Genomic DNA, 24,225 nt, shown 5'->3' on the forward strand with positions numbered 1-24,225 from the left:
TTGGCACTGACGGAAACATGGATCACCACAGATAACACTGCTACTCCTACTGCTCTCTCCTCGTCCGCCCACGTGTTCTCGCACACCCCGAGAGCTTCTGGTCAGCGGGGTGGTGGCACCGGGATCCTCATCTCTCCCAAGTGGTCTTTCTCTCTTTCTCCCCTTACCCATCTGTCTATTGCCTCCTTTGAATTCCATGCTGTCACAGTTACCAGCCCTTTCAAGCTTAACATCCTTATCATTTATCGCCCTCCAGGTTCCCTCGGAGAGTTCATCAATGAGCTTGATGCCTTGATAAGCTCCTTTCCTGAGGACGGCTCACCTCTCACAGTTCTGGGCGACTTTAACCTCCCCACGTCTACCTTTGACTCATTCCTCTCTGCCTCCTTCTTTCCACTCCTCTCCTCTTTTGACCTCACCCTCTCACCTTCCCCCTACTCACAAGGCAGGCAATACGCTTGACCTCATCTTTACTAGATGCTGTTCTTCCACTAACCTCATTGCAACTCCCCTCCAAGTCTCCGACCACTACCTTGTATCCTTTTCCCTCTCGCTCTCATCCAACACTTCCCACACTGCCCCTACTCGGATGGTATCGCGCCGTCCCAACCTTCGCTCTCTCTCCCCGCTACTCTCTCCTCTTCCATCCTATCATCTCTTCCCTCTGCTCAAACTTTCTCCAACCTATCTCCTGATTCTGCCTCCTCAACCCTCCTCTCCTCCCTTACTGCATCCTTTGACTCCCTATGTCCCCTATCCTCCAGGCCGGCTCGGTCCTCCCCTCCCGCTCCGTGGCTCGACGACTCATTGCGAGCTCACAGAACAGGGCTCCGGGCAGCCGAGCGGAAATGGAGGAAAACTTCGCCTCCCTGCGGACCTGGCATCCTTTCACTCCCTCCTCTCTACATTTTCCTCCTCTGTCTCTGCTGCTAAAGCCACTTTCTACCATTCTAAATTCCAAGCATCTGCCTCTAACCCTAGGAAGCTCTTTGCCACCTTCCTCCTGAATCCTCCCCCCTCCTCCCTCTCTGCAGATGGCTTCGTCAACCATTTTGAAAAGAAGGTCGATGACATCCGATCCTCGTTTGCTAAGTCAAACGACACCGCTTCATTTCTGCTCACACTGCCCTACCCTATGCTCTGACCTCTTTCTCCCCTCTCTCTCCAGATGAAATCTCGCGTCTTGTGACGGCCGGCCGCCCAACAACCTGCCGCTTGACCCTATCCCCTCCTCTCTTCTCCAGACCATTTCCGGAGACCTTCTCCCTTACCTCACCTCGCTCATCAACTCATCCCTGACCGCTGGCTACGTCCCTCCCGTCTTCAAGAGAGCGAGAGTTGCACCCCCTTCTGAAAAAACCTACACTCGATCCCTCCGATGTCAACAACTACAGACCAGTATCCCTTCTCTCTTTTCTCTCCAAAACTCTTGAGCGTGCCGTCCTTGGCCAGCTCTACCGCTATCTCTCTCAGAATGACCTTCTTGATCCAAATCAGTCAGGTTTCAAGACTAGTCATTCAACTGAGACTGCTCTTCTCTGTATCACGGAGGCGCTCCGCACTGCTAAAGCTAACTCTCTCTCCTCTGCTCTCATCCTTCTAGACCTATCGGCTGCCTTCGATACTGTGAACCATCAGATCCTCCTCTCCACCCTCTCCGAGTTGGGCATCTCCGGCGCGGCCCACGCTGGTTGCGTCCTACCTGACAGGTCGCTCCTACCAGGTGGCGTGGCGAGAATCTGTCTCCTCACCACGCGCTCTCACCACTGGTGTCCCCCAGGGCTCTGTTCTAGGCCCTCTCTTATTCTCGCTATACACCAAGTCACTTGGCTCTGTCATAACCTCACATGGTCTCTCCTATCATTGCTATGCAGACGACACACAATTAATCTTCTCCTTTCCCCCTTCTGACCAGGTGAATCGCATCTCTGCATGTCTGGCAGACATATCAGTGTGGATGACGGATCACCACCTCAAGCTGAACCTCAGCAAGACGGAGCTCCTCTTCCTCCCGGGGAAAGGACTGCCCGTTCCATGATCTCGCCATCACGGTTGACAACTCCATTGTGTCCTCCTCCCAGGCGCTAAGAACCTTGGCGTGATCCTGGACAACACCTGACGTTCTCAACTAACATCAAGGCGGTGTCCCGTTCCTGTAGGTTCATGCTCTACAACATCCGCAGAGTACGACCCTGCCTCACAGGAAGCGGCGCAGGTCTAATCCAGGCACTTGTCATCTCCGTCTTGATTACTGCAACTCGCTGTTGGCTGGGCTCCCCTGCCTGTGCCATTAAACCCCTACAACTCATCCAGAACGCCGCAGCCCGTCTGGTGTTCAACCTTCCCAAGTTCTCTCACGTCACCCCGCTCCTCCGCTCTCTCCACTGGCTTCCAGTTGAAGCTCGCATCCGCTACAAGACCATGGTGCTCGCCTACGGAGCTGTGAGGGGAACGGCACCTCAGTACCTCAGGCTCTGATCAGGCTGTTCGCTGCTATGGCCCCCAATGGTGGAACAAACTCCCTCACGACGCCAGGACAGCGAGTCAATCACCACCTTCCGGAGACACCTGAAACCCCACCTCTTCAAGGAATACCTAGGATAGGGTAAGTAAGGGTAAGTAATCCTTCTCACCCCCTTCTCCCCCAACAAGATTTAGATGCACAAGTGGCTGTTCCACTGGTTGTCATAAGGTGTATGCACCAATTTGTAAGTCGCTCTGGATAAGAGCGTCTGCTAAATGACTTAAATGTAAATGTTAAGTGCTTATAAGTAAGTATTTCACTGTAAGGACTACACCTGTTCTATTCGGCGCATGTGGCAAATACTATTTTATTTTATTTGAATCAGCTGTGTAGTGCTAGGGCAAAAACCTAAATGTGTTCCCCTTGGAGTCCCGAGGCCAAGTTTGGGACACGCTGCCCTTCGAGGTTGTTGATTGACTGTTTTCTTCAGCTTTAATGGAGCTGTAAACTCCTGACAGATCCTAAATCAACTTTTATTCTCGTTTTAAATCAGGCACTACCAAGTCCCTGTGGTCTCCCCCCCACACACACCTCTTTGTGGTCAGGGTCATCAGTGTTCTGGGTGTTTGTTTATTTTCTGTGGGTAATATACAAATCCTGTTTGTTTAGTGGAGCGTGATTTCACATCTTAGTCACTGTTCTGTTCCTTTGCTGTGAACCCTAGAGCCAGGAAGACTAAGGCTTTCCTACTGGCAATCAGAATAGACCAAAGCATTCCTACAGGCAGACATTAGAATAGACCAAGGCTTTCCTACAGGCAGATATTAGAATAGACCAAAGCGTTCCTACCAAAGCTTTCCTACAAGCAGATATTAGAATAGACCAAAGCTTTCCTATAGGCAGACATTAGAATAGACCAAGGCTTTCCTACAGGCAGACATTAGAATAGACCAAAGCTTTCCTATAGCCAGACATTAGAATAGACCAAAGCTTTCCTACAGGCAAACATTATAATAGACCAAAGCTTTCATACAGGTAGACATTAGAATAGACCAAAGCATTCCTACAGGCAGACATTAGAATAGACCAAAGCTTTCCTGTAGGCAGACATTAGAATAGACCAAGGCTTTCCTACAGGCAGACATTAGAATAGACCAAAGCGTTCCTACCAAAGCTTTCCTACAGGCAGATATTAGAATAGACCAAAGCTTTCCTATAGGCAGACATTAGAATAGACCAAAGCTTTCCTACAGGCAGACATTAGAATAGACCAAGGCTTTCATACAGGCAGACATTAGAATAAACCAAGGCTTTCCTACAGGCAGACTTTAGAATAGACCAAGGCTTTCCTACAGGCAGACATTAGAATAGACCAAGGCTTTCATACAGGCAGACATTAGAATAAACCAAGGCTTTCCTACAGGCAGACTTTAGAATAGACCAAGGCTTTCCTACAGGCAGACATTAGAATAGACCAAGGCTTTCCTACAGGCAGACTTTAGAATAGACCAAGGCTTTCAAACAGGCAGATATTAAAATAGACCAAGGCTTTCCTACAGGCAGATATTAGAATAGACCAAAGCTTTCCTACAGGCAGACATTAGAATACACCAAGGCTTTCCTACAGGCAGACTTTAGAATAGACCAAGGCTTTCCTACAGGCATTAAAATAGACCAAGACTTTCAGCTTCATATCCTCGAAAGCTTCTGGAAATCTTCATGCTGCTTCAGAATGTTTATTCACTGATCAGATCAGACAGATTAAATATATTATTGTATGAAACTGCTGGATATATATTAGATGATGACCTGGGTTCAAAGTTCAAACCTAGCCTGTTACTGTATATGGAGTACATGACGGTAAACAGGGGACAGACAGATGGTATAGATATGTATAGGTGTATATAGCCAAGAGAGGAGGTCCAGACGTACAGTGTGGTCCGAACTTATCGACACCCTTGATAAAGATGAACAAAAAAAACTGTTTATAAAATAAATTATTCAAATACTAAGCTATATTGTATGCTTACATTTTTTGTTATACTTTTATACTAATACAATTGCTCAGAGAAATATATTTTTGTTTAACAAGTAATACTTTTATTCTCTCAAAAAGGTAATTCTAATTTCAACAGCAAACCCACCACTGACGTGTGTGGCCAGAGAGCTCTATATTCATGTCATCTGATCAAAGCACTGTTTCTAATCCAAGTGCAAATGCTGTCCAAGTGCAAACTCCAGGCATTTACATTTGTTGGATGACATGAAAATAGACATGAAAAATCGCCTCGCACACCAGTGGTGGGTTTGGTTTTAAATGAGAATGCATGAGCAGAAAAGAACCTCATACCTACTGTAAAATAAGGTGGTGGATCTTTGATGTTATGGGGCTATTTTGCATCCACTGGAACTGGGGCCCTTGTTAAGGTCAATGGCATCTTTACATAGTACCAGAACATTTTAGCCATTAACCTGGTTGCCTCTGCAAGGAGGCTGAAACTTGGCCGTAAGTGGATCTTCCAGCAAGACAATAACCCCAAGCACACATCAATATCCACAAAGAAATGGTTAATTGACCACAAAATCAACATTTTGCAATGGCCATCTCTGTCTCCGAACCTGAACCCCACTGAAAACATGTGGTGTGAATTGAAGAGGGCAATTCATAAGAGCAGACTGAGGACATCATCTGGAAAGATGGTCTAATATTCTTCCCAATGTGTCCTCCAAGTCATAAAACATTGTAGAAAAAGGCTCAGTGCTCAGAGTTTTCCTCACAAGTTGAGGTATTGAACGGTAGTGGAAACGGGTGTCAATCATTTTGACCCTTACCTTTTTGAGAAAACAAAAATATCACTTCTCTGAGCAATTATATTTCCATAAAATAATCTAATTTCTAATCTAATTATTGAATTATTTATTTTGTACAGTCATTTTTTCTAATCTTTATCAAGGGTATCAATCATTTCGCACCCCACTGTATCCATCCTAGAGAGGACAGGCTGCTGCTGAAGAGAAGCCCCAGGACAGGTAGAAACATGTTAATAATCTTTTTCATGCCCTCCAAACGTTTTTTAATTATTACACCACGTGGTGCTGGGAGCTAGCTGGGAGCCGAGTAACTCCACGCTTCAACTACATATTTCTGGTTTGGGTATTTTCAAGACTTTCAAAACGGTTAATCAAAATGTACCCTCACACGTCTCTCCCTCCCTCTTTCCCTCCCTAACTCTCTGCCTGCAAGAAACAATTAGCTGCTTGTTGAAAAGTGTGTGTTTGTTGTTTTACACTCGTCTGTTCTCATCCCTCCCTCCTCTCTCTCCCATCCTCCCCACAGCAGGTTCCAGTCTGTTTAAGGTTGTCATATTTCAAAATACAGTCATTAAAATTACACAATAATAATGATTTCAATTTCCGGGCAAAACAATATGCCAGGGAGTGTTGCTTTGAGCGACGGACACTAAAAACAATTCCTAGGGTCGAGCACCACTATGAGGAAGCAGTTCCAGACCATGGTGAGATAACATCATGCTGTTGCTCCCTGTGGTCTGCTCTTTTTGTCTGTGTTCATTAACTGGTCCCAGCCCTCCGCAGCCCTCACTCGCCTGACCTTACAAGTATCGCTCTCGGTCCCTCTGTGACTGTCTCTGACCCTCTCTGGCCTGGGTTCTGGTTCTGTTTGTGTTGTAGAACTTGTAGGTATAAGAAAACGTACACTCTTTAGTGTGGCGCGGCGCATTTTGACATGAGTGACAGACCATCCCATACAGGTTCCTGGGCCGGTTCTCCTGGATGTAATACCTGACAGAGAGGAAGCACAGAGAGAACATTTAGAGAACAATACTGATACATATTATTCTCTTATTATACACAGAGATATGTTATTAAGATACACAGATATATGTTATTAAGATACACAGAGATATGTTATTAAGATACACAGATATATGTTATTAATATACACAGAGATATGTTATTAAGATACACAGAGATATGTTATTAAGATACGCAGAGATATGTTATTAAGATACACAGAGATATGTTATTAAGATACACAGAGATATGTTATTAAGATACACATAGATATGTTATTAAGATACACAGAGATATGTTATTAATATAATATACACAGAGATATGTTATTAATATACACAGAGATATGTTATTCAGATACACAGAGATATGTTATTAAGATACACAGAGATATGTTATTAAGATACACAGAGATATGTTATTAAGATACACAGAGATATGTTATTAATATAATATACACAGAGATATGTTATTAATATACACAGAGATATGTTATTCAGATACACAGAGATATGTTATTAAGATACACAGAGATATGTTATTAAGATACACAGAGATATGTTATTAAGATACACAGAGATGTGTTATTAAGATACACAGAGATATGTTATTAAGATACACAGAGATATGTTTGTCACGCCTTGGTCATTGTATTTTGTGTTTTCGTTATATTATTTGGTCAGGCCAGGGTGTGACATGGGTTTATGTTATATTGTATTTTCGTATTGGGGTTTGTAGTATTTGGGATCGCGGCTGATTAGGGGTGTTGTATAGGCTTGGCTGCCTGAGGCGGTTCTCAATCGGAGTCAGGTGATTCTCGTTGTCTCTGATTGGGAACCGTATTTAGGTAGCCTGGTTTCGCTTTGTATTTTGTGGGTGATTGTTCCTGTCTCTGTGTAGTTTCACCAGATAGGCTGTAATTAGATTTCACGTTCCGTTTGTTGTTTTGTTTTGTATTGTATAGTTATTTCATGTATCGTCATTTCATTCATTAAAGAACATGAGTAACAACCACGCTGCATTTCGGTCCGACTCTCTTTCGACAAACGAAGAACGCCGTTACAATGTTATTAAGATACACAGAGATATGTTATTAATATACACAGAGATATGTTATTAAGATACACAGAGATATTTTATTAAGATACACAGAGATATGTTATTAAGATACACATAGATATGTTATTAAGATACAGAGAGATATGTTATTAAGATACACATAGATATGTTATTAAGATACACAGAGATATGTTATTAAGATACACATAGATATGTTATTAAGATACACAGTGATATGTTATTAAGATACACAGAGATATGTTATTAATATACACATAGATATGTTATTAAGATACACAGATATATGTTATTAAGATACACAGAGATATGTTATTAAGATACACAGAGATATGTTATTAAGATACACAGAGATATGTTATTAAGATACACAGATATATGTTATTAAGATACAGAGAGATATGTTATTAAGATACACAGAGATATGTTATTAATATACACAGAGATATGTTATTAAGATACACAGATATATGTTATTAAGATACACAGAGATATGTTATTAAGATACACAGAGATCTGTTATTAAGATTCACAGATATATGTTATTAAGATACAGAGAGATATGTTATTAAGATACACAGTGTGAATATGTAAGTATTTGAGAGGAGAAGTGTCTCAATAACAGCTGGAGGTGAAAAGGTTAAACTGATGCCCAGAGGGGAGAGAGAGGTACTGTATCCCATTAGGTTAGATAGAGATATTATTTAGCCCTGAGCTGTGACAGAGGAAGAGAAGGGAGGCTGCGCCTCTAGCGCAGACCATCTACCATTAATCAGAGAGGACTGTTAAACCACTTTCAATCAAACATGCACACCAGATCTCCAGGATGAAAACCAGGACCACAAAAGCATTAAACCTGAGATTAGAATGCCATTCTACTAAAGCTGTGTTTGGTGAGGACTTAAGTAAAGTATGATTTAATAAAGAAGCATTTAGATTCCAACCCCGACAGAGGCAGGCAGTGTTCAGTATTCCCCCAGTACAGTGAGATAGAGTTATTAAAGCAGCCAGTAATGCTAAAACACTCTAGTCTGTATATTGACTTTAAACTCAATTGAAACCCAAGAATGTCTTTGAGGTGGTACAGTCACTGAACAACATCATATGGTAGAGAGAAAGAGAGAGAGAGTGAGAGAGAGGAAGGTGGGGGGGAGGGGTGGAGAAGATCAGAGCATTGAGCCGGTCCTGTAACAGTTTATATCTTCTCCTGCCTCCATGTTTGTGGGTGACCAGATGGTAACTGGGTAATTGAGGCGGATAGCGTGGCCAATGGAGGGTTAGACCAGGCTGTGACTGTGTGATATGAAGACGTGGGGGGGAAACAGGGGCGATATGGCAGAGAAGTGTCCTATGAAGTGGTACTGTCTTATCAATGTCACTCTCTGACAGCGGTGTGTATGTGTGTGTATAAATGTCCACTACCGTTCAAAAGTTTGGGGTCACTTAGAAATGTCGTTGTTTTTGAAAGAAAAACACATTTTTTGTCAATTAAAATAACATCAAATTGATCAGAAATACAGTGTAGACATTGTTAATGCTGTAAATGACTATTGTAGCTGGAAACAGATTTGTTATGGAATATCTACATAGGCGTACAGAGGCCCATTATGAGCAACCATCACTCCCGTGTTCCAATGGCACGTTGTGTTAGCTAATCCAAGTTGATCATTTTTAAGGCTAATTGATCATTAGAAAACACTTCTGCAATTATGTTAACACAGCTGAAATCTGTTGTTCTGATTAAAGGAGCAATAAAACAGGCCTTCTTTAGACTAGCTGAGTATCTGGAACATCAGCATTTGTGGGTTTGATTACAAGCCCAAAATGGCCAGAAACAAAGACCTTTCTTCTGAAACGCATCAGTCTATTCTTGTTCTGAGAAATTAAGGCTATTCCATGCAAGAAATTGCTAAGAAACTGAAGATCTCGTACAACAGTATAGATGCGACTCCGGGAGGCTGGTCTTCTAGGCAGAGTTCCTCTGTCCAGAGTGTGTTATTTTGCCCATCTTAATCTTTTCTTTTTATTGGCCAGTCTGATTCTCAAACTAGACACTCTAATGTACTTGTCCTCTTGCTCAGTTGTGCATCGGGCCCTCCCACTCCTCTTTCTATTCTGGTCAGGGCCAGTTTGCTATGTTCTGTGAAAGGAGTAGTACACAGCGTTGTACGGGATCTTCAGTTTTCTTGGCAATTTCTCGCATGGAATAGCCTTCATTTCTCAAAACTAGAATAGACTGACGAGTTTCAGGGGAAAAGTTATTTCTTTCTGGCTATTTGGAGCCTGTAATCGAACCCAGAAATGCTGATGCTCCAGATACTCAACTAGTCCAAAGGCCCGTTTTATTGCTTCTTCAATCAGAACAGTTTTCAGAACAGTTTTCAGCTGTGTTAACATAATTGCAAAATGTTTTCTAATGATCAATTAGCCTTTTAAAATGATCAACTCGGATTAGCTAACACAACGTGCCATTGGAACACAGGAGTGATGGTTGCTCATAATGGGCTTCTGTACGCCTATATAGATATTCCATTAAAAATCTGCCATTTCCAGCTACAATAGTCATTTACAACATTAACAATGTCTACACTGTATTTCTGATCAATTTGATGTTACTTTAATGGGCAAAAATGTGCTTTTCTTTAAAAAACAAGGACATGTTTAAGTGACACAAACCTTTGAACGGTAATGTATGTGTGTAAATTTGCATGCCTGCGTGTCTTCAAATGTGTGTGTTGTCTTATGTGTGTGTTGTCTTGTGTGTGTGTGTGTGTGTGTGTGTGTGTGTGTGTGTGTGTGTGTGTGTGTGTGTGTGTGTGTGTGTGTGTGTGTGTGTGTGTGTGTGTGTGTGTGTGTGTGTGTGTGTGTGTGTGTGTGTGTGTGTGTGTGTGTGTGTACATACCCAGGTAAGCAGGGTCCACAGTCTGCATCATTGTCTGGTGTCCCAGGTTTGAGTACTGTAGCACGGTACAGACCTTCACAGTCCTTATGTCTCCTGCAGATCTCATACTTTCCCTTCGAGTACTTCCCCGGCGGGCACGACACACACACAAAGTCCTCATCCTTAGTCCCATAGCCACAGTTCTGCAACATCACAAACAGGCAATAACATGTGATTGGTTACAAGAACAGGACATGAGTCGTTCTGAATATTTTCATTCGGGGTGTTGGTGTAGTTTGTCTAGTATGTCTAGTATGTCTAGTGTGTGTGTGTGTGTGTGTGTGTGTGTGTGTGTGTGTGTGTGTGTGTGTGTGTGTGTGTGTGTGTGTGTGTGTGTGTGTGTGTGTGTGTGTGTGTGTGTGTGTGTGTGTACTGCACTGTGGCGACAAAGAGGAAATATTACATTTACATTTAAGTCATTTAGCAGACGCTCTTATCCAGAGCGACTTACAAATTGGTGCATTCACCTTATGACATCCAGTGGAACAGCCACTTTACAATAGTGCATGCATCTAAATCTTTTAAGGGGGGGTGAGAAGGATTACTTTATCCTATCCTAGGTATTCCTTAAAGAGGTGGGGTTTCAGGTGTCTCCGGAAGGTGGTGATTGACTCTGCTGTCCTGGCGTCGTGAGGGAGTGTGTTCCACCATTGGGGAGCCAGAGCAGCGAACAGTTTTGACTGGGCTGAGCGGGAACTGTACTTCCTCAGTGGTAGGGAGGCGAGCAGGCCAGAGGTGGATGAACGCAGTGCCCTTGTTTGGGTGTAGGGCCTGATCAGAGCCTGGAGGTACTGAGGTGCCGTTCCCCTCACAGCTCCGTAGGCAAGCACCATGGTCTTGTAGCGGATGCGAGCTTCAACTGGAAGCCAGTGGAGAGTGCGGAGGAGCGGGGTGACGTGAGAGAACTTGGGAAGGTTGAACACCATATATAAATATATGTTCTAGTATGGAATAAAGTGGGAGGTCATCATAAACAGTCCAAGACATACTCACTTCTCACAGTGGGGAGTTGTGACAACAACCAATACCCTGCATAGTCTGACAGGCAGACCATTGTTTGATCTATCTTTATTAAAACAGTTGAAGCTCCAACCTGAAGCCAAGCTGCTACTTGTCCTACAGACTTCAGAAACACTATATTCCGACTTCCTACTTTATTGGCTTGTCCAATATATCCACTTTGATCCTCTGATAAAAGCTGGATTAATTTATCAGTAGGATTCTGTCAGGGTGGATCAGCCCAGCTTTAGATCTCCTGGTTGACTTTACTTCTGTTGGTTCATATAAACCTTCTCCAATAGAAGCATTTTTGTCCTGTCTCCATGGTCATTGTAAACCAGCGTGTATCACTGCATTAAAACCATCTGCTGTATCAGATCACATCTGATCTATGAGGTAGAGTGCTGTTTCATGTGTATGTGGGGGAACTAGTTAGCTACACTAACTACTGGAACTACACACTACTTTTTTAGCAAAACAAAATATGGGTGAAGTAGACAACTTCCTTCCTTTTTTGTCATCAGACCTGCATAATTCACACTTGAAACATTGTTTTTGTGTTTAATAGGCTAAATGACACATTCTGTTATTAAAAGCTGACTCCAGAGTGATCTGTTGTTGCAATTTGTCAATATGATAATTTAACACGAAGTAGTGAACTACCTTTTCTAAGTAACTTCAGTTAGGTAAACTATATTTTTCTTAAAACTTCTTAGGGATAGCCCCCCTTTTTTCAATTTTCACCTAAAGTGACATACCCAAATGTAACTGCCTGTAGCTCATGCTCTGAAGCAAGGATATGCACATTCTTGGTACCATTTGAAAGGAAACACTTTGACGTTTGTGGAAATGTTAATTAAATGTAAGAGAATATAACACAATAGATCTGGTAGAAGAGAATTTCAAAGAAAAAAAACATTATTTAAAAAGAAGATTCTAACACCATCTTTGAAATGCAACAGAAAGGTCCCACATCTAGCCACTCTGGTTGTAATTCCGATGGTGTCCACAAGATGGCAGCAGTGTAAGTGCAAAGTTTCAGACCGATAACTTGAAGTAGTGTGAAGTGTGAAGTCACCCAGGTACATTTGGGAAAATCGTGAACGAGACGTTTACATTCACATTACATTTTTCTGCAATAATATTGTCAAATCTGTATACTTGGACTTTGATTTAGCTTTTCCAGTATTAGTAGCCATATTATAAGTTCAACATTTGCAAAATACCCCGTTTTCATAACTTCATAACTCTCTATATTCTTGTAATTTTTTGTCCAAAAGGAAAAGTCTTGCAGTTGCACAAGGTTAGCAGCTACATTTTGCGACAGATATGGGGTTTAAGCCCAGCTTATTGGCTATCTAGCTAGTTTTGTTTGACCCTGATTGGTGCTTATTTGACAAAGATACAGTCGATCAAGTCATCGGCGTGCCACGAAGGCGTCGCTCTCTGATCAAATTTGGTGTCCTATAGGATATACAACACCTCTAATTATATAGTGAAGTCTGGTTACGTTCTAGGATCTCTGAGGAATAAATACGAATGTGATTTGACTGGTTGTAACAACGTTTTGGGTTAGATTTTCACAGATTCCTTTCTCTGCAAATTAAACAAGTAGAAATACAAAATTGATTGTGCATGCTATATGGACCTTTTAAGGATTTTATTTAACAAATTGACACTTCATGTTATCTCTGGGACCATTTGGATGATACATTCTGAAATCTTGCTCTGATTTAAGTACACATTTGACCTTCAGAGGTGAATTTATCAAAACTATCGGGGTGAAAAGTGTTTTGTTGTTAGGAGCTCTCCTCAAACAATAGCATGGCATTTTTTCACAGTAATAGCTACTGTAAATTGGACAGTGCAGTTATATTAACAAGAATTTAAGCTTTCAGCCAATATAAGACACATATATGTACCGACATTTGTTGTTTCTCTAAAATCAGTGATTGTGACACAAGGCGCTGAATGATTTACAACTGTCCCGTTGACGGGACACCTCTCTTTAGTAGAGCCTAACTTCTTCCAGTGTGAAATGGTGGATTGGTAAACAATATTTTTTAAGTAGCTTTCCCAACACTGCTATTACTACTGATCCCATATGAAAAAATGAGCTAAATGCCAAGTTAGTAATGTTAGTAACGTGTTTGCTGGGAGAAGGGAAGCAAGTACAGGAAGTGCAAATGTAATAATGAATAAAACATGGGACAAACAAGAAACCCGAATAGCATAAAGACATGAAATTTAAACAATAACGCCTGAGGAAAGAACCAAGGGGAGTGACAGATATAGGGAAGATAATCAGGAAGGTGTGGAGTCCAGGTGAATCTCATGAGGCACAGGTGTGCGTAACATGCTGACCAAACCAAAATGTATTTTGTTCACCCACACCAGACACGATCAGGACATGCGGATTGAAATATCAAAACAAACTCTGAACCAATTATATTAATTTGGGGACAGGTCAAAAATTATTAAACATTTATGGAAATTTAGCTAGCTGGCTTGCTGTTGCTAGCTAATTTTTACTTGGATATTGACATTGGGTTGCTTTTTTACCAGAAATGCACAAGATCTTCTACTCTGACAATTAATCCACAGATATAACGGTAAACCGAATTTGTTTCTCATCATCTCTCCTACTTCCTTCAGGCTTATTTTTCTTATTACATGCTGACCACACCGCTCGCTTCGAGTGCAAGAGCATCGCAAAATAAATAACACATACATGTTATTCAATCATTGCACCCACACTGCTCGCTCCAGAACTTAGTTCTATTTGTGACGCTCAGCGCGCTGCAGGTCCTGCCTCTCCCATCTCCTCATTGTTAGCTAATTGCCATAAATGTTTAATGGTTTTGACCTGTCCCCAAATTAATATAATTGTCCTGATCACGTCTGGTGTGGGTGAACAAAATCAATTTGGGCGCAATGGCGCACGCAGATGCACACGTGTGTGCTGTTTGGTCAGCATGTAAAGATTGTGGCAGGTGTGCGTAATAATCTGGCGAAGTGGAGCGCTGGAGAGGGAGAGCTGGAGTACACATGACAATGTTGCTGCTCTGTTTCGTAAGTTCTTACCAAATCTGCAATCATGAGCAGATATTGACATTTTCTGTAATTGTACAGGAGAGTTGAATAACTACAATTGAACTTTACAAGTTAAAAGAGCTGACTATTCAAACAGTTAGCTATGTCTGTAGATTTACAGAGGAAGAGAAAAGCAGGGCTCCTTTTGTTGTGTGTGTGTGTGTGTGTGTGTGTGTGTGTGTGTGTGTGTGTGTGTGTGTGTGTGTGTGTGTGTGTGTGTGTGTGTGTGTGTGTGTGTGTGTGTGTGTGTGTGTGTGTGTGTGTGTGTGTGTGTGTGTGTGTGTGTGTGTGTGTGTGAGGTGTGTCTCCTTATTAAGGCCCAGTGAGGCTCTGTTTATTTTGGCCGGGGGCTGATGACTAATGGCTGCTGACAGGCTACTACATCCTACCGAAGGGGATTCAATATTTGGGAAAAATCCAAATGGAATGACAAACCGTGAAAATTGTTCATTCCCCTTTCTGAATCTGAGCATGCATTCTGGGATTTAGCTGGTAACTCTTTGATGCGGGAGGTGTACCTTTGTGTATACCAGTGAGTCAGGTAAACTTCCTGGGTGGTCTGAGCAGACAGATAGAGAGAAGGGCTGTTACGGTAATGGTGACATGGTAACTAGGCTTCTCCAAGCTCTGATGCTGCTGATGGTCATTAGTAGCCTACCAAACTTTATAACTGCCTGGTACTCAGCACGCTATTGTCCCTCTAATCACCCTGACATCAATGCAAATGTTTTATAAAAATCTAATCAAACACTTCATGAGCTCATGTTGCTCAACATTTCTATAGGCTATGCCATTGCGTGAGAAAAAACAATTGTTTTCATGGCCTCTATTAAAAACAGGATCCCCATCATCTTTCTATAGGCTAGGCCTACTATATTTATTTCTCAACTTTCCTAATATTTAGCACATTACTTCACATTACAACAGGAGTATAGCCTACATGGATGGCATGAATATTAAACACGGGAAAAGTGTTCTCCATTCGCTATTTAAGTGTATAGATCACATGTATTTGTTCCCCATGCCCCTGTTCCAAGACAGGTGCATGATAATGGTCCATTCTAAATCTAAATTAATTCCACACATATATTATTTAGTATATGTAAAGACAACATTAAATTAAGAATAGTCTGATGGATGACAATTTTAGCCTATCATTGTGAATGATGTATTATCACTTGTGATAAATCATAGTCGCACACCTCATGTAGCATAGCACATAGCACATGTTTTGATAAGGGTTGTAAACACAACTAAAGTTGCCAAATAACTTCTTAACATTAAGCACATTAATCTGCTTTACAGCTGGTGTAGAGCCTAACTGGCATACATAGGCGACGCATGAGTTTCACGTTTGGGGAAGATAATTTTCACCATCCAAAATGCACCTTTATATAAAGCATAATCGGATTTGCAGTCACTTTTGAGAACAGTGTTTTCCCCCTAATTGATTGCATTCTGAAACATTTGCGCTTCGAGCCTACTGCCGTGTGCGCATTTCTGCGCTTATAATGTGAAGAAATAACAGTTTATCAATATTGTAAGCTAAACGTTCTGATCTGTTGCATCAGCCTCATTACTTTTAAAATGTTTTTTTTTGATGCGAGTGGTTGTATTAATTTAGGATCTATCGCATTCCACAACTGTCCCAGAGTATGTTTGGAATATTTATTTCTTGCACAGAAGGACAAGTTGACCAATAGAATAGATCAAATGTTGTACTATGGGGGATAGTAGATTGACATAGGCTAGTGCTTTGCTGTTTGTTAGGCCTACTCATCTTGTTGGCTGATGAAAAGTAGGCTAAATGTGGACAGTTCTTCTAACATCTTCAACATGTGCATCAGAATTCAATAAGAGAGACACAGTTGATCTGTCTGTCTTCGCTTGTAGCATACTTCTTAGCTGTGAGAAAGACCCGATCATGTGACGCATTGGTTAATAAGAATGTAGATATCTGAGAGAGCCATGTGAGTGAGAAGTGCTTCGGAGCACGGCAGCCGGGAATTATAATTATTATATTCAGCCCAAGGGCACAGATTTTTTTAGGGGACATTACGGCCACACGAGGGGGATGCCGCTGGGAAATTCGAGGCCTGGTGAGAATTTTATCAAGTGCTTGTCAAATTGTGAATGAGAGACTGATGAAGTGTGCGCAGCCTGGACAAGAAACAAAGCAGAGCTCATGCCATCCATGCAACTTTTTCAAATCATCATTACAGTCGCATCATGCAGCCTTAGAATGTATAAAAAATCTAAACATATAGCCCAACATTTGTATCACAACTAAAGTGTAAATAGCTCTAAATTAAGCATATAGGAGGACCTGTTTCTTTGTTAACTGCTCAACACAGAATAACCACATGTGCACACTTCCTTGGAAACTGTTTGGAGAAAATATAATTTTTATTTTATTCAGCTATGTTCAATTGTATTCGTCATACTGTAAAATAATACAAATGTATGCCACAGAATTCTAAGCAAACCTTGTCCGCTAAATGAACTAGGCATAGCCATATCAGGGCCTAACATATTGTCTGGTATGCGTAAATGGCTGTAAGAGAGTCAGGTGCAGGAGAGCAGATATTGGGTAGCCAGCAGAGCCTTTTATTTAGGCGAACCAAAAGCACACGGCAAAGTGAACACGAAATAATAATATGGGTTAACATAACCCAGTACAACAGACTACCGTGTGCATCACATGAAACAGAATAAACAACACCACACCAAGACATGGGGGAAACAGAGGGTTAAATACACAACACATAATGAGGGAAATGAGAACGAGGTGTGTGGGAAAACAAGACAAGAGGAAAATTAAAAATGGATGGGCGATGGCTAGAAGACCGGCATCGTCGACCGCCCGAACAAGGAGAGGCATCGACTTCGGGAGAAGTCGTGACACATATGGACAACTCAGAGTATGCTATTCTGTTCTTCTGAAATAGACTACATTTTTATTTCTACCATGTTTCTTTAGACCTGTCTAAAATAAATAATGAGAGTAGGGCTGGGAGGGCTGGGAGCGGTCAGGGTTCACATTCACCTCACATGCTACATTATCTACTCATTACACTCAAGTCATTACATCTCAGGAAATGTGTGTGTGTGGGTGGGTGTGTCTGTGTAGTTGTGCTCTTTTTTAAACGTGTTTCTTTAGTTTGTGTGCCTGCTTGTGTGTCTCACCATGTGGGGCTCCTGTCCAGGTTGGCATGGTGGGCAGGGCTGGCAGCTACTGAGGGTCTGGTTGTAGAACTCAAACTCTCCACAACTACTGTACTCTGACCTGAGAAAGGGAGGACAGGACACCTAAAAGAGAGAGGGGGGTTAAAAGATAAAAGCGTACAGAGTCATAATGTGTGCTTTATTCAGGTTCTTGGTTATAAATTAAGATTATATGATTTGTTCTGTTTTCAACTTACTACAGGCTTCTAGATACACTTGATTCTGCTAAGATTTTATTTACTACAGGTTTTAATAAGTAATTCTAATTCAATTCAAAGACAATATACTAATCCCCTTGGGAACACAACCTGACCTGACTCAGTATGGGTACTGTTTGTATATAACCTGTATATAGCTTCACTATTGTTATTTTATTGTGTTACTATTTTATTTTTATCTATTTGTTAATTTTCTTACTTTTTTAACTGCATTGTTAGGAAATGGCTTCTAACTAAGCATTAACGTGGCCTTCAATCTTCACACATGCGTTGACACGTTTACAAGTGCAATGACACGTTCACATGCCTTGTTGAACGTGTCAATGTGTGAACGCACGTGTGAACACGTGAATGCTGGAATAAATGAAAACATATGTCTGCTAGAATTGCCTCTGCCTTGTGTTTTTCATGTCTCAGTTATCACGGGTTCATCATGTCGTCTTTTTTCATGCTGCGGGCGGGAATTTAAGGATTTTTTTTTGTCCTGCTGATTTTAAAACATGTGTCTTTCTATTTGTTGGTCATTGTATTCAAGGCTATGAAATCACATTTGTCACATTATTCACACAAGTCTTGCTTGCGCAACCTCATTGTTCATTCATGTGTCTCCTCTTCCCAGCTTGGGACACCATGGGTGTGTGTGCGCGAATGGAGGCTGCCTGCGCGCTGTAATAGCCAGTGCGTGGTGACCTGATTCAAATAATAAGTATTTAATTATAGGCTGTTAAACTTGTTTTCATTAGAATGGCATTTTTTGTGTCAGAGTTAATTTTACACTGCTTTACAAAAGCAACGAAGGCAAAAACATCATATGTTTGATCATGAAAGATCATATGCCTATAGGTTTGCTGAATGCAAAGACCATTTTAACCTTTAGTTTTATTTAATCATGTTCATTATTTATTATTTAACCAGGTATTTCACCTTTATTAACCAGATGGTCTAATTGAGATTAAAATGTAAGAATAACCTACTCAATAGTTGTTGTTTTTTTCTCGTTAAAACGAAGCAAAACAATTAATATCATGCAAGCAACCTATAGCCTACAGAAATAAATAACAGGGGTGATTTTCACTGCATGCCGGCTACAAACACAAAAGGTTTCATTAAACTATATTTGTTCTTTCCATGATATTGTAAAATCTTGCAAGTTAAAACAGTACACAACAAGTGATCTCAAACATAAATTGTTTGAATTGATTGCATAAATTGATAAACATAAATTGTTTGAATTGATTGCATAAATTGATAAACATAAATTGCATGAATTGATGAAGATGCTTGAGGAAACTTCACATGAGCAGTTTTGATGGCAACAAAAGAGCTCATTATGACTAGACAGTGGTGCAACTTTGGTTTTAGAAGTAGGGGGGACAGCATTTTTATTTGTATAATTTTTTTGAAACACTCCAAACAGTCTACCCGAACGCTCGGATGTGTCCGCATGGTCCTAAAGCACACCGTTGCCTGTTTTGTATCACATTCCAATGATAAAACTGGGGGGGACAAAAATGCTATTTTAGAATGTGGGGATGGCGCCCCTGACTGGAATATTCTTTCCTTAAACAAGAGCAGTGTTTTTAGCTAGCCTGTCGTTTATTTGAGATTAACAGTTTTATAGAGAGAAAAAAAATCTAAATATTTTTATTACATGTTCATCTCAATGACACACACCTGTTTAAATAAAGGTGAAAAAGTCATTAACATTGTTAAATAAAAATACATCTTAAAATGAAATTATATGAATTGTATCTGTGTGCAGCAACATGCCATTTCATTATCATTGCTTTCAATTAGATTATTTGTTGTTTTACATAAGTGTGAAATTAACAAAACAAATGTAAACAAAATTGAATTAAATATATTCCCACAAAAAATGTTAATGCCTTTATTCTGTGTTAAATATCCATGTGTTTAGTAAAAAAAGAAGTGAAGGTGTCTGTCCGCCTCTGTTATTGCTATATTGGCTTATCCATTCCAAACTTCTTCTTAACTAGGCTATCTAGAAGGTATTGGTAGGCTATGGTACATTTTGTGACCACCCCCAAAGAATTAGCCTACATTCTGCTGATATGGTTATAACGTTACAGATAGATATTATGCATTTATGTCTCTGGGTGTAGCTATGCATTGTACAAAAACTAGCTACAAAATATGAGAACTGAATGGGATGCTGATTGTCTCAATTTTCTCTTCCTGACATCTTGCCATTTTATGACCATGACTGCTCGGGCCAGGACGATACCACTAATACTTGTTAGTAGTGTGACAAGGAAACAAAACACAAAGTAGATTTAATTTCTTAAGGAAAACAACCCTAATGTTAGAAACAAACATTATTATGTTGTCATCCAGAGTCATATTTATTTATTTTCTATTCTATAGCAGAGAATATTTTACATACAGAAATATGCTTTGTGTTTTATTTTTTGCCATGGTAAAAATATAGCGATACTGTATAGTCCTGTCCGTAATGACTTTTATAACCCTGGAAGATTCCACTGTACAGAAATAAGTTCGTAGACTAGTTATAATCAACATGCAATCATATTGATTTTTGAATGGCAAACTTGAAATACAAGTTAAATTAATTAACTTCTTCCTTTACCAGGGCAAGAGATGCCCAAGTATATGATCTGTGAAAACTGCTTGCTTGAGCTCTTTGAACATTGTCCATCTTCTAAAAACGTCTGTGAGAAGAATTTGAATAGGACTGTATGCCAACGGAATTGTGCCATCATCATGTCCCAAGTTCCCAATCCTCCCAAATTAAGGTGCCACCAACCTCTTGTGATGTTAGCTAAACCTTCCCCTAACCTTAACCCTTTAACCTAACTCCTAAACTTAACCCTAACTTTAAACCTAACCCCTAGCCTAGCTAACATTAGCTAGTTAGCCACTTAGCCATCTAGCTAGAATTCGTAACATATCATACGTTATACAAATCCATAATATATCATCAGAATTATAATTCATACGAAATGGGTGATGGACATCCCCAAAGTAATAAAATACCATAAGAAACTTAGCATATCATACAAAATGAGTATCAATGATTTATGTACAGAATGATTACAAAATGCTTTGAGACCAGGTTGGCAGAGCAGGAATTTTCATTCATTGGGGATGAGAACATTGTAGTGATTTCCACTTGTAGCAGAGAAATATACTGAACAAAAATATAAATGCAACATGCACCAATTTGAATGATTTTACTGAATTACAGTTCATATGAGGAAATCAGTCAACTGAAATAATTAAATTAGGCCCTAATTTTTGCATTTTTAATTTAACCTTTATTTAACTAATCCATGGATTTCACATGACTGGGAATACAGATATGCTTATGTTTGTCATAGATACCTTAAAAGAAATGGGCCTCACAATGGGTCTCAGGATTTCGTCACGGTATTTCTGTGCATTCAAATTTCGATCAATAAAATGCAATTGTGTTCATTGTTCATAGCTTATGCCTGCCCATACCATAACCCCACCGCCACCATGGGGCACTCTGTTCACAACGTTGACATCAGCAAACCGCTCGCCCACACGACGCCATATGTCTGCGGTTGTGCGGCCGGTTGGACATACAGCCAAATTCACTAAAATGACATTGGAGGCAGCTAATGGTAGTGAAATTAACATTAAATTCTCTTGCAGCAGCTCTGGTGGACATTCCTGCAATCTGCATGCCAATTGCACACTCCCTCAAAACTTGAGACATCTGTGGCATTATGTTGTAAAACTGCACATTCTAGAGTGACCTTTTATTGTCCCCAGCACAAGGTGCACCTGTTTAATGACCATGCTTTTGAATCAGCTTCTTGATATGCCACACCTGTCAGGTGAATGAATTATCTTGTCAAAGGAGAAATACTCACTAACAGGGATGTAAAAAATTTGTGCACAACATTTTAGAGAACTGAGCTTGAGCTGTCCTTCTCCGTGGCCGACTTGAGTAAGACATTTAAGTGTGTTAACCCTCGCAAGGCTTCCCTAGCCGCGTTCTCAGAGCATGCGCAGACCAGCTGGCTGGAGTGTTTACGGACATATTTCAATCTCTCCCTATCCCGGTCTGCTGTACCTACTTGCTTCAAGGTGTCCACCATTGTTCCTGTACACAAGAAAGCAAAGATAACTGAACTAAATTAATATTGCCCCGTAGCACTCACTTCTGTCATCATGAAGTGCTTTGAGAGGCTAGTCAAGGATCATATCACCTCTACCTTACTTGATACCCTAGACCCACTTCAATTTGCTTACTGCCCCAATAGATCCGCAAACGATGCAAACGCCATCGCACTGCACACTGCCCTATCCATCTGGACAAGAGGAATACTTATATAAGAATGCCGTTCATTGACTATAGCTCAGCATTCAACTCCATAGTACCCTCCAAGCCCATCATTAAGCTCGGGACCCTGGGTCTGAACCCCTGCTCTGTGGATCTAGGTCCTGGACTTCCTGACGGGCCGCCCCCAGTTGGTGAAAGTAGGAAACAACAAACGGTTGAACACAGGTGGCGCATCGTCAACCTCAGGAGGCTGAAGAAATGTGGCTTGGCACCTAAACCCTCACAAACTTTTACAGATGCACAATTGAGAGCATCCTGTTGGGCTGTATCACAGCCTGGTATGGCAACTGCACTGCCCACAACCGCAAGGCTCTTCAGAGGGTAGTGCTGTCTGCCCAACGCATCACAGAGAGCAAACTACCTGTCCTTCAGGACACCTACAGCACCAGATGTTACAGGAAGACCAAAAAGAGAATCAAGGACAACAACCACCCGAGCCACTGTCTGTTAATCCTGCTATTATCCAGAAGATGAGGTCAGTACAGGTGCATCAAAGCTGGAACCGAGAGACTGAAAAACAGCTTCTATCTCAAGGCCATCAGACCGTTAAATAGCCATCACTAGGAGGCTTCCACCCAGTTATGTAACCCTGCACCTTAGAGGCTGCTGCCCCACATACATACACTTGAAATCACTGGCCACTCAATAATGGAACACTAGTCAATTTAATCATGTTTCAATATTTTTGCTTTACTTTATCTCATATGTAGATACTGTATTCTATTCTACTGTATTTTAGTCTATGCCACTGACATCGCTCATCCTAATATTTATGTATTCCTTAATTACATTATTTTACTTTTATGTTGTGTCTATTGTTGTGAATTTGTTAGATATTACGGCACTGTTGGAGCTAGAAACAAAAGCATTTCACTACACCCGCAATAACATCTCCTAAACATGTGTATATGACAACTAACATTTGATTTGATTTGTGCGTATGGAACTTTTCTGTGATCTTTTTATTTACACTTCACATTTACACTTGACATGTTACGTTTATATTTTGTTCAGTGTACCAACAAATAGGGCACTGACTGACAGCTGTCAGTGTAACTAGCTAGCATGCTAACCTTAGTCAGCAAATTAAAGTTATGTGAGCACCATTTCAGTTAAGGCAGGTAAAAATATTTATTCTAGAAATAGACTCCTAGCCTACCTGTCAACAGATGAGTCTCAGCTAAACCGTGCCTATACAAGCTGTTGACATTTTGAGATTTGAAGTTTGTCTGACTCTTGCCATTTGATAATTCCAGTGAAACTGTTTTGGATTCCAAATGTCATAGAAATGGAAAGAATATTAGCTCTGGATAGCCTAACAACAGAACATTTTCGAGCGTATGGGCCTATGCCTGGCCTGGTGCCCCAGGTGGGTGGAGATGTCTCTTTAGTATAAATGAGAATAGAGCACCACAGTATGAATCATAATACCCATAAAACATAGCAGTCAAACAAGGAAATGGTTCCCCCCAAAAATTCCACCATAACTTTTTCCCATAGGAGACATAAGGATTGTGTTTCATGTAGGTTTCATTAACCGTGTAAATCTCTCTAGGACAATGTGACTTTTATCAATATATTCGCAGGTATTTACCCACCAAAAATGAAATGCTAACTGCTAATGTGGCTATAAAAAGAGCAACAAATGCCATGATGATCTGGACTAGACTGCCGAATCGAGACAAAGGTAAGAATCTCTTGATTAACTATCTAATGTTAACCAAATTTAGGAATTAATACATTGGCAAAATGTCTTATGCAAGTTTTAAATTGACACCATACCTGTTAGTAAAGGTGTCAGCTAGTAGAGTTGACTTGCAGGATCTTGCAGGGATTTGTAGTCTTACATGAGGTCTACTTTGATGCTAATTAGCATTTTGAAGCTGAAAGTAAATAGAGCCGAATATATTGATGAAAGTCACCTTGTCTGACAGAGATGAACATGGATATCAAATAGTCACGCCAGGGTAAGCCTACACGAAACACAGCCCTTATTTTAAGTGTTTCTAAAATCTATTATGGGAAAAATGAATGCTGGAAA

The 24,225-nt window shown here is 40.8% G+C and overlaps 2 protein-coding genes across 3 annotated transcripts in view; one reads left to right on the forward strand and one right to left on the reverse strand.

Annotated features, from left to right (window-relative positions):
* The window catches only part of LOC127931025 (uncharacterized), a 254,429-nt gene that overhangs the window by 24,350 nt on the left and 205,854 nt on the right, over positions 1–24,225 (forward strand). The window lies entirely within an intron of this gene.
* The window catches only part of edar (ectodysplasin A receptor), a 70,143-nt gene that overhangs the window by 21,529 nt on the left and 24,389 nt on the right, over positions 1–24,225 (reverse strand). For both annotated transcript variants that reach the window (XM_052522566.1, XM_052522565.1), the window contains exons 3-5: positions 17,574–17,696; positions 10,257–10,438; positions 6,180–6,265 (exon numbers count right to left, since the gene is read on the reverse strand). In XM_052522566.1, coding sequence (XP_052378526.1) covers positions 6,180–6,265; positions 10,257–10,438; positions 17,574–17,696 — 391 coding nt within the window. The remainder of the gene's footprint in view (positions 1–6,179; positions 6,266–10,256; positions 10,439–17,573; positions 17,697–24,225) is intronic.

This window comes from Oncorhynchus keta, chromosome 7, assembly GCF_023373465.1.
Source record: "Oncorhynchus keta strain PuntledgeMale-10-30-2019 chromosome 7, Oket_V2, whole genome shotgun sequence".
In the NCBI taxonomy this organism is placed as follows: domain Eukaryota; kingdom Metazoa; phylum Chordata; class Actinopteri; order Salmoniformes; family Salmonidae; genus Oncorhynchus; species Oncorhynchus keta.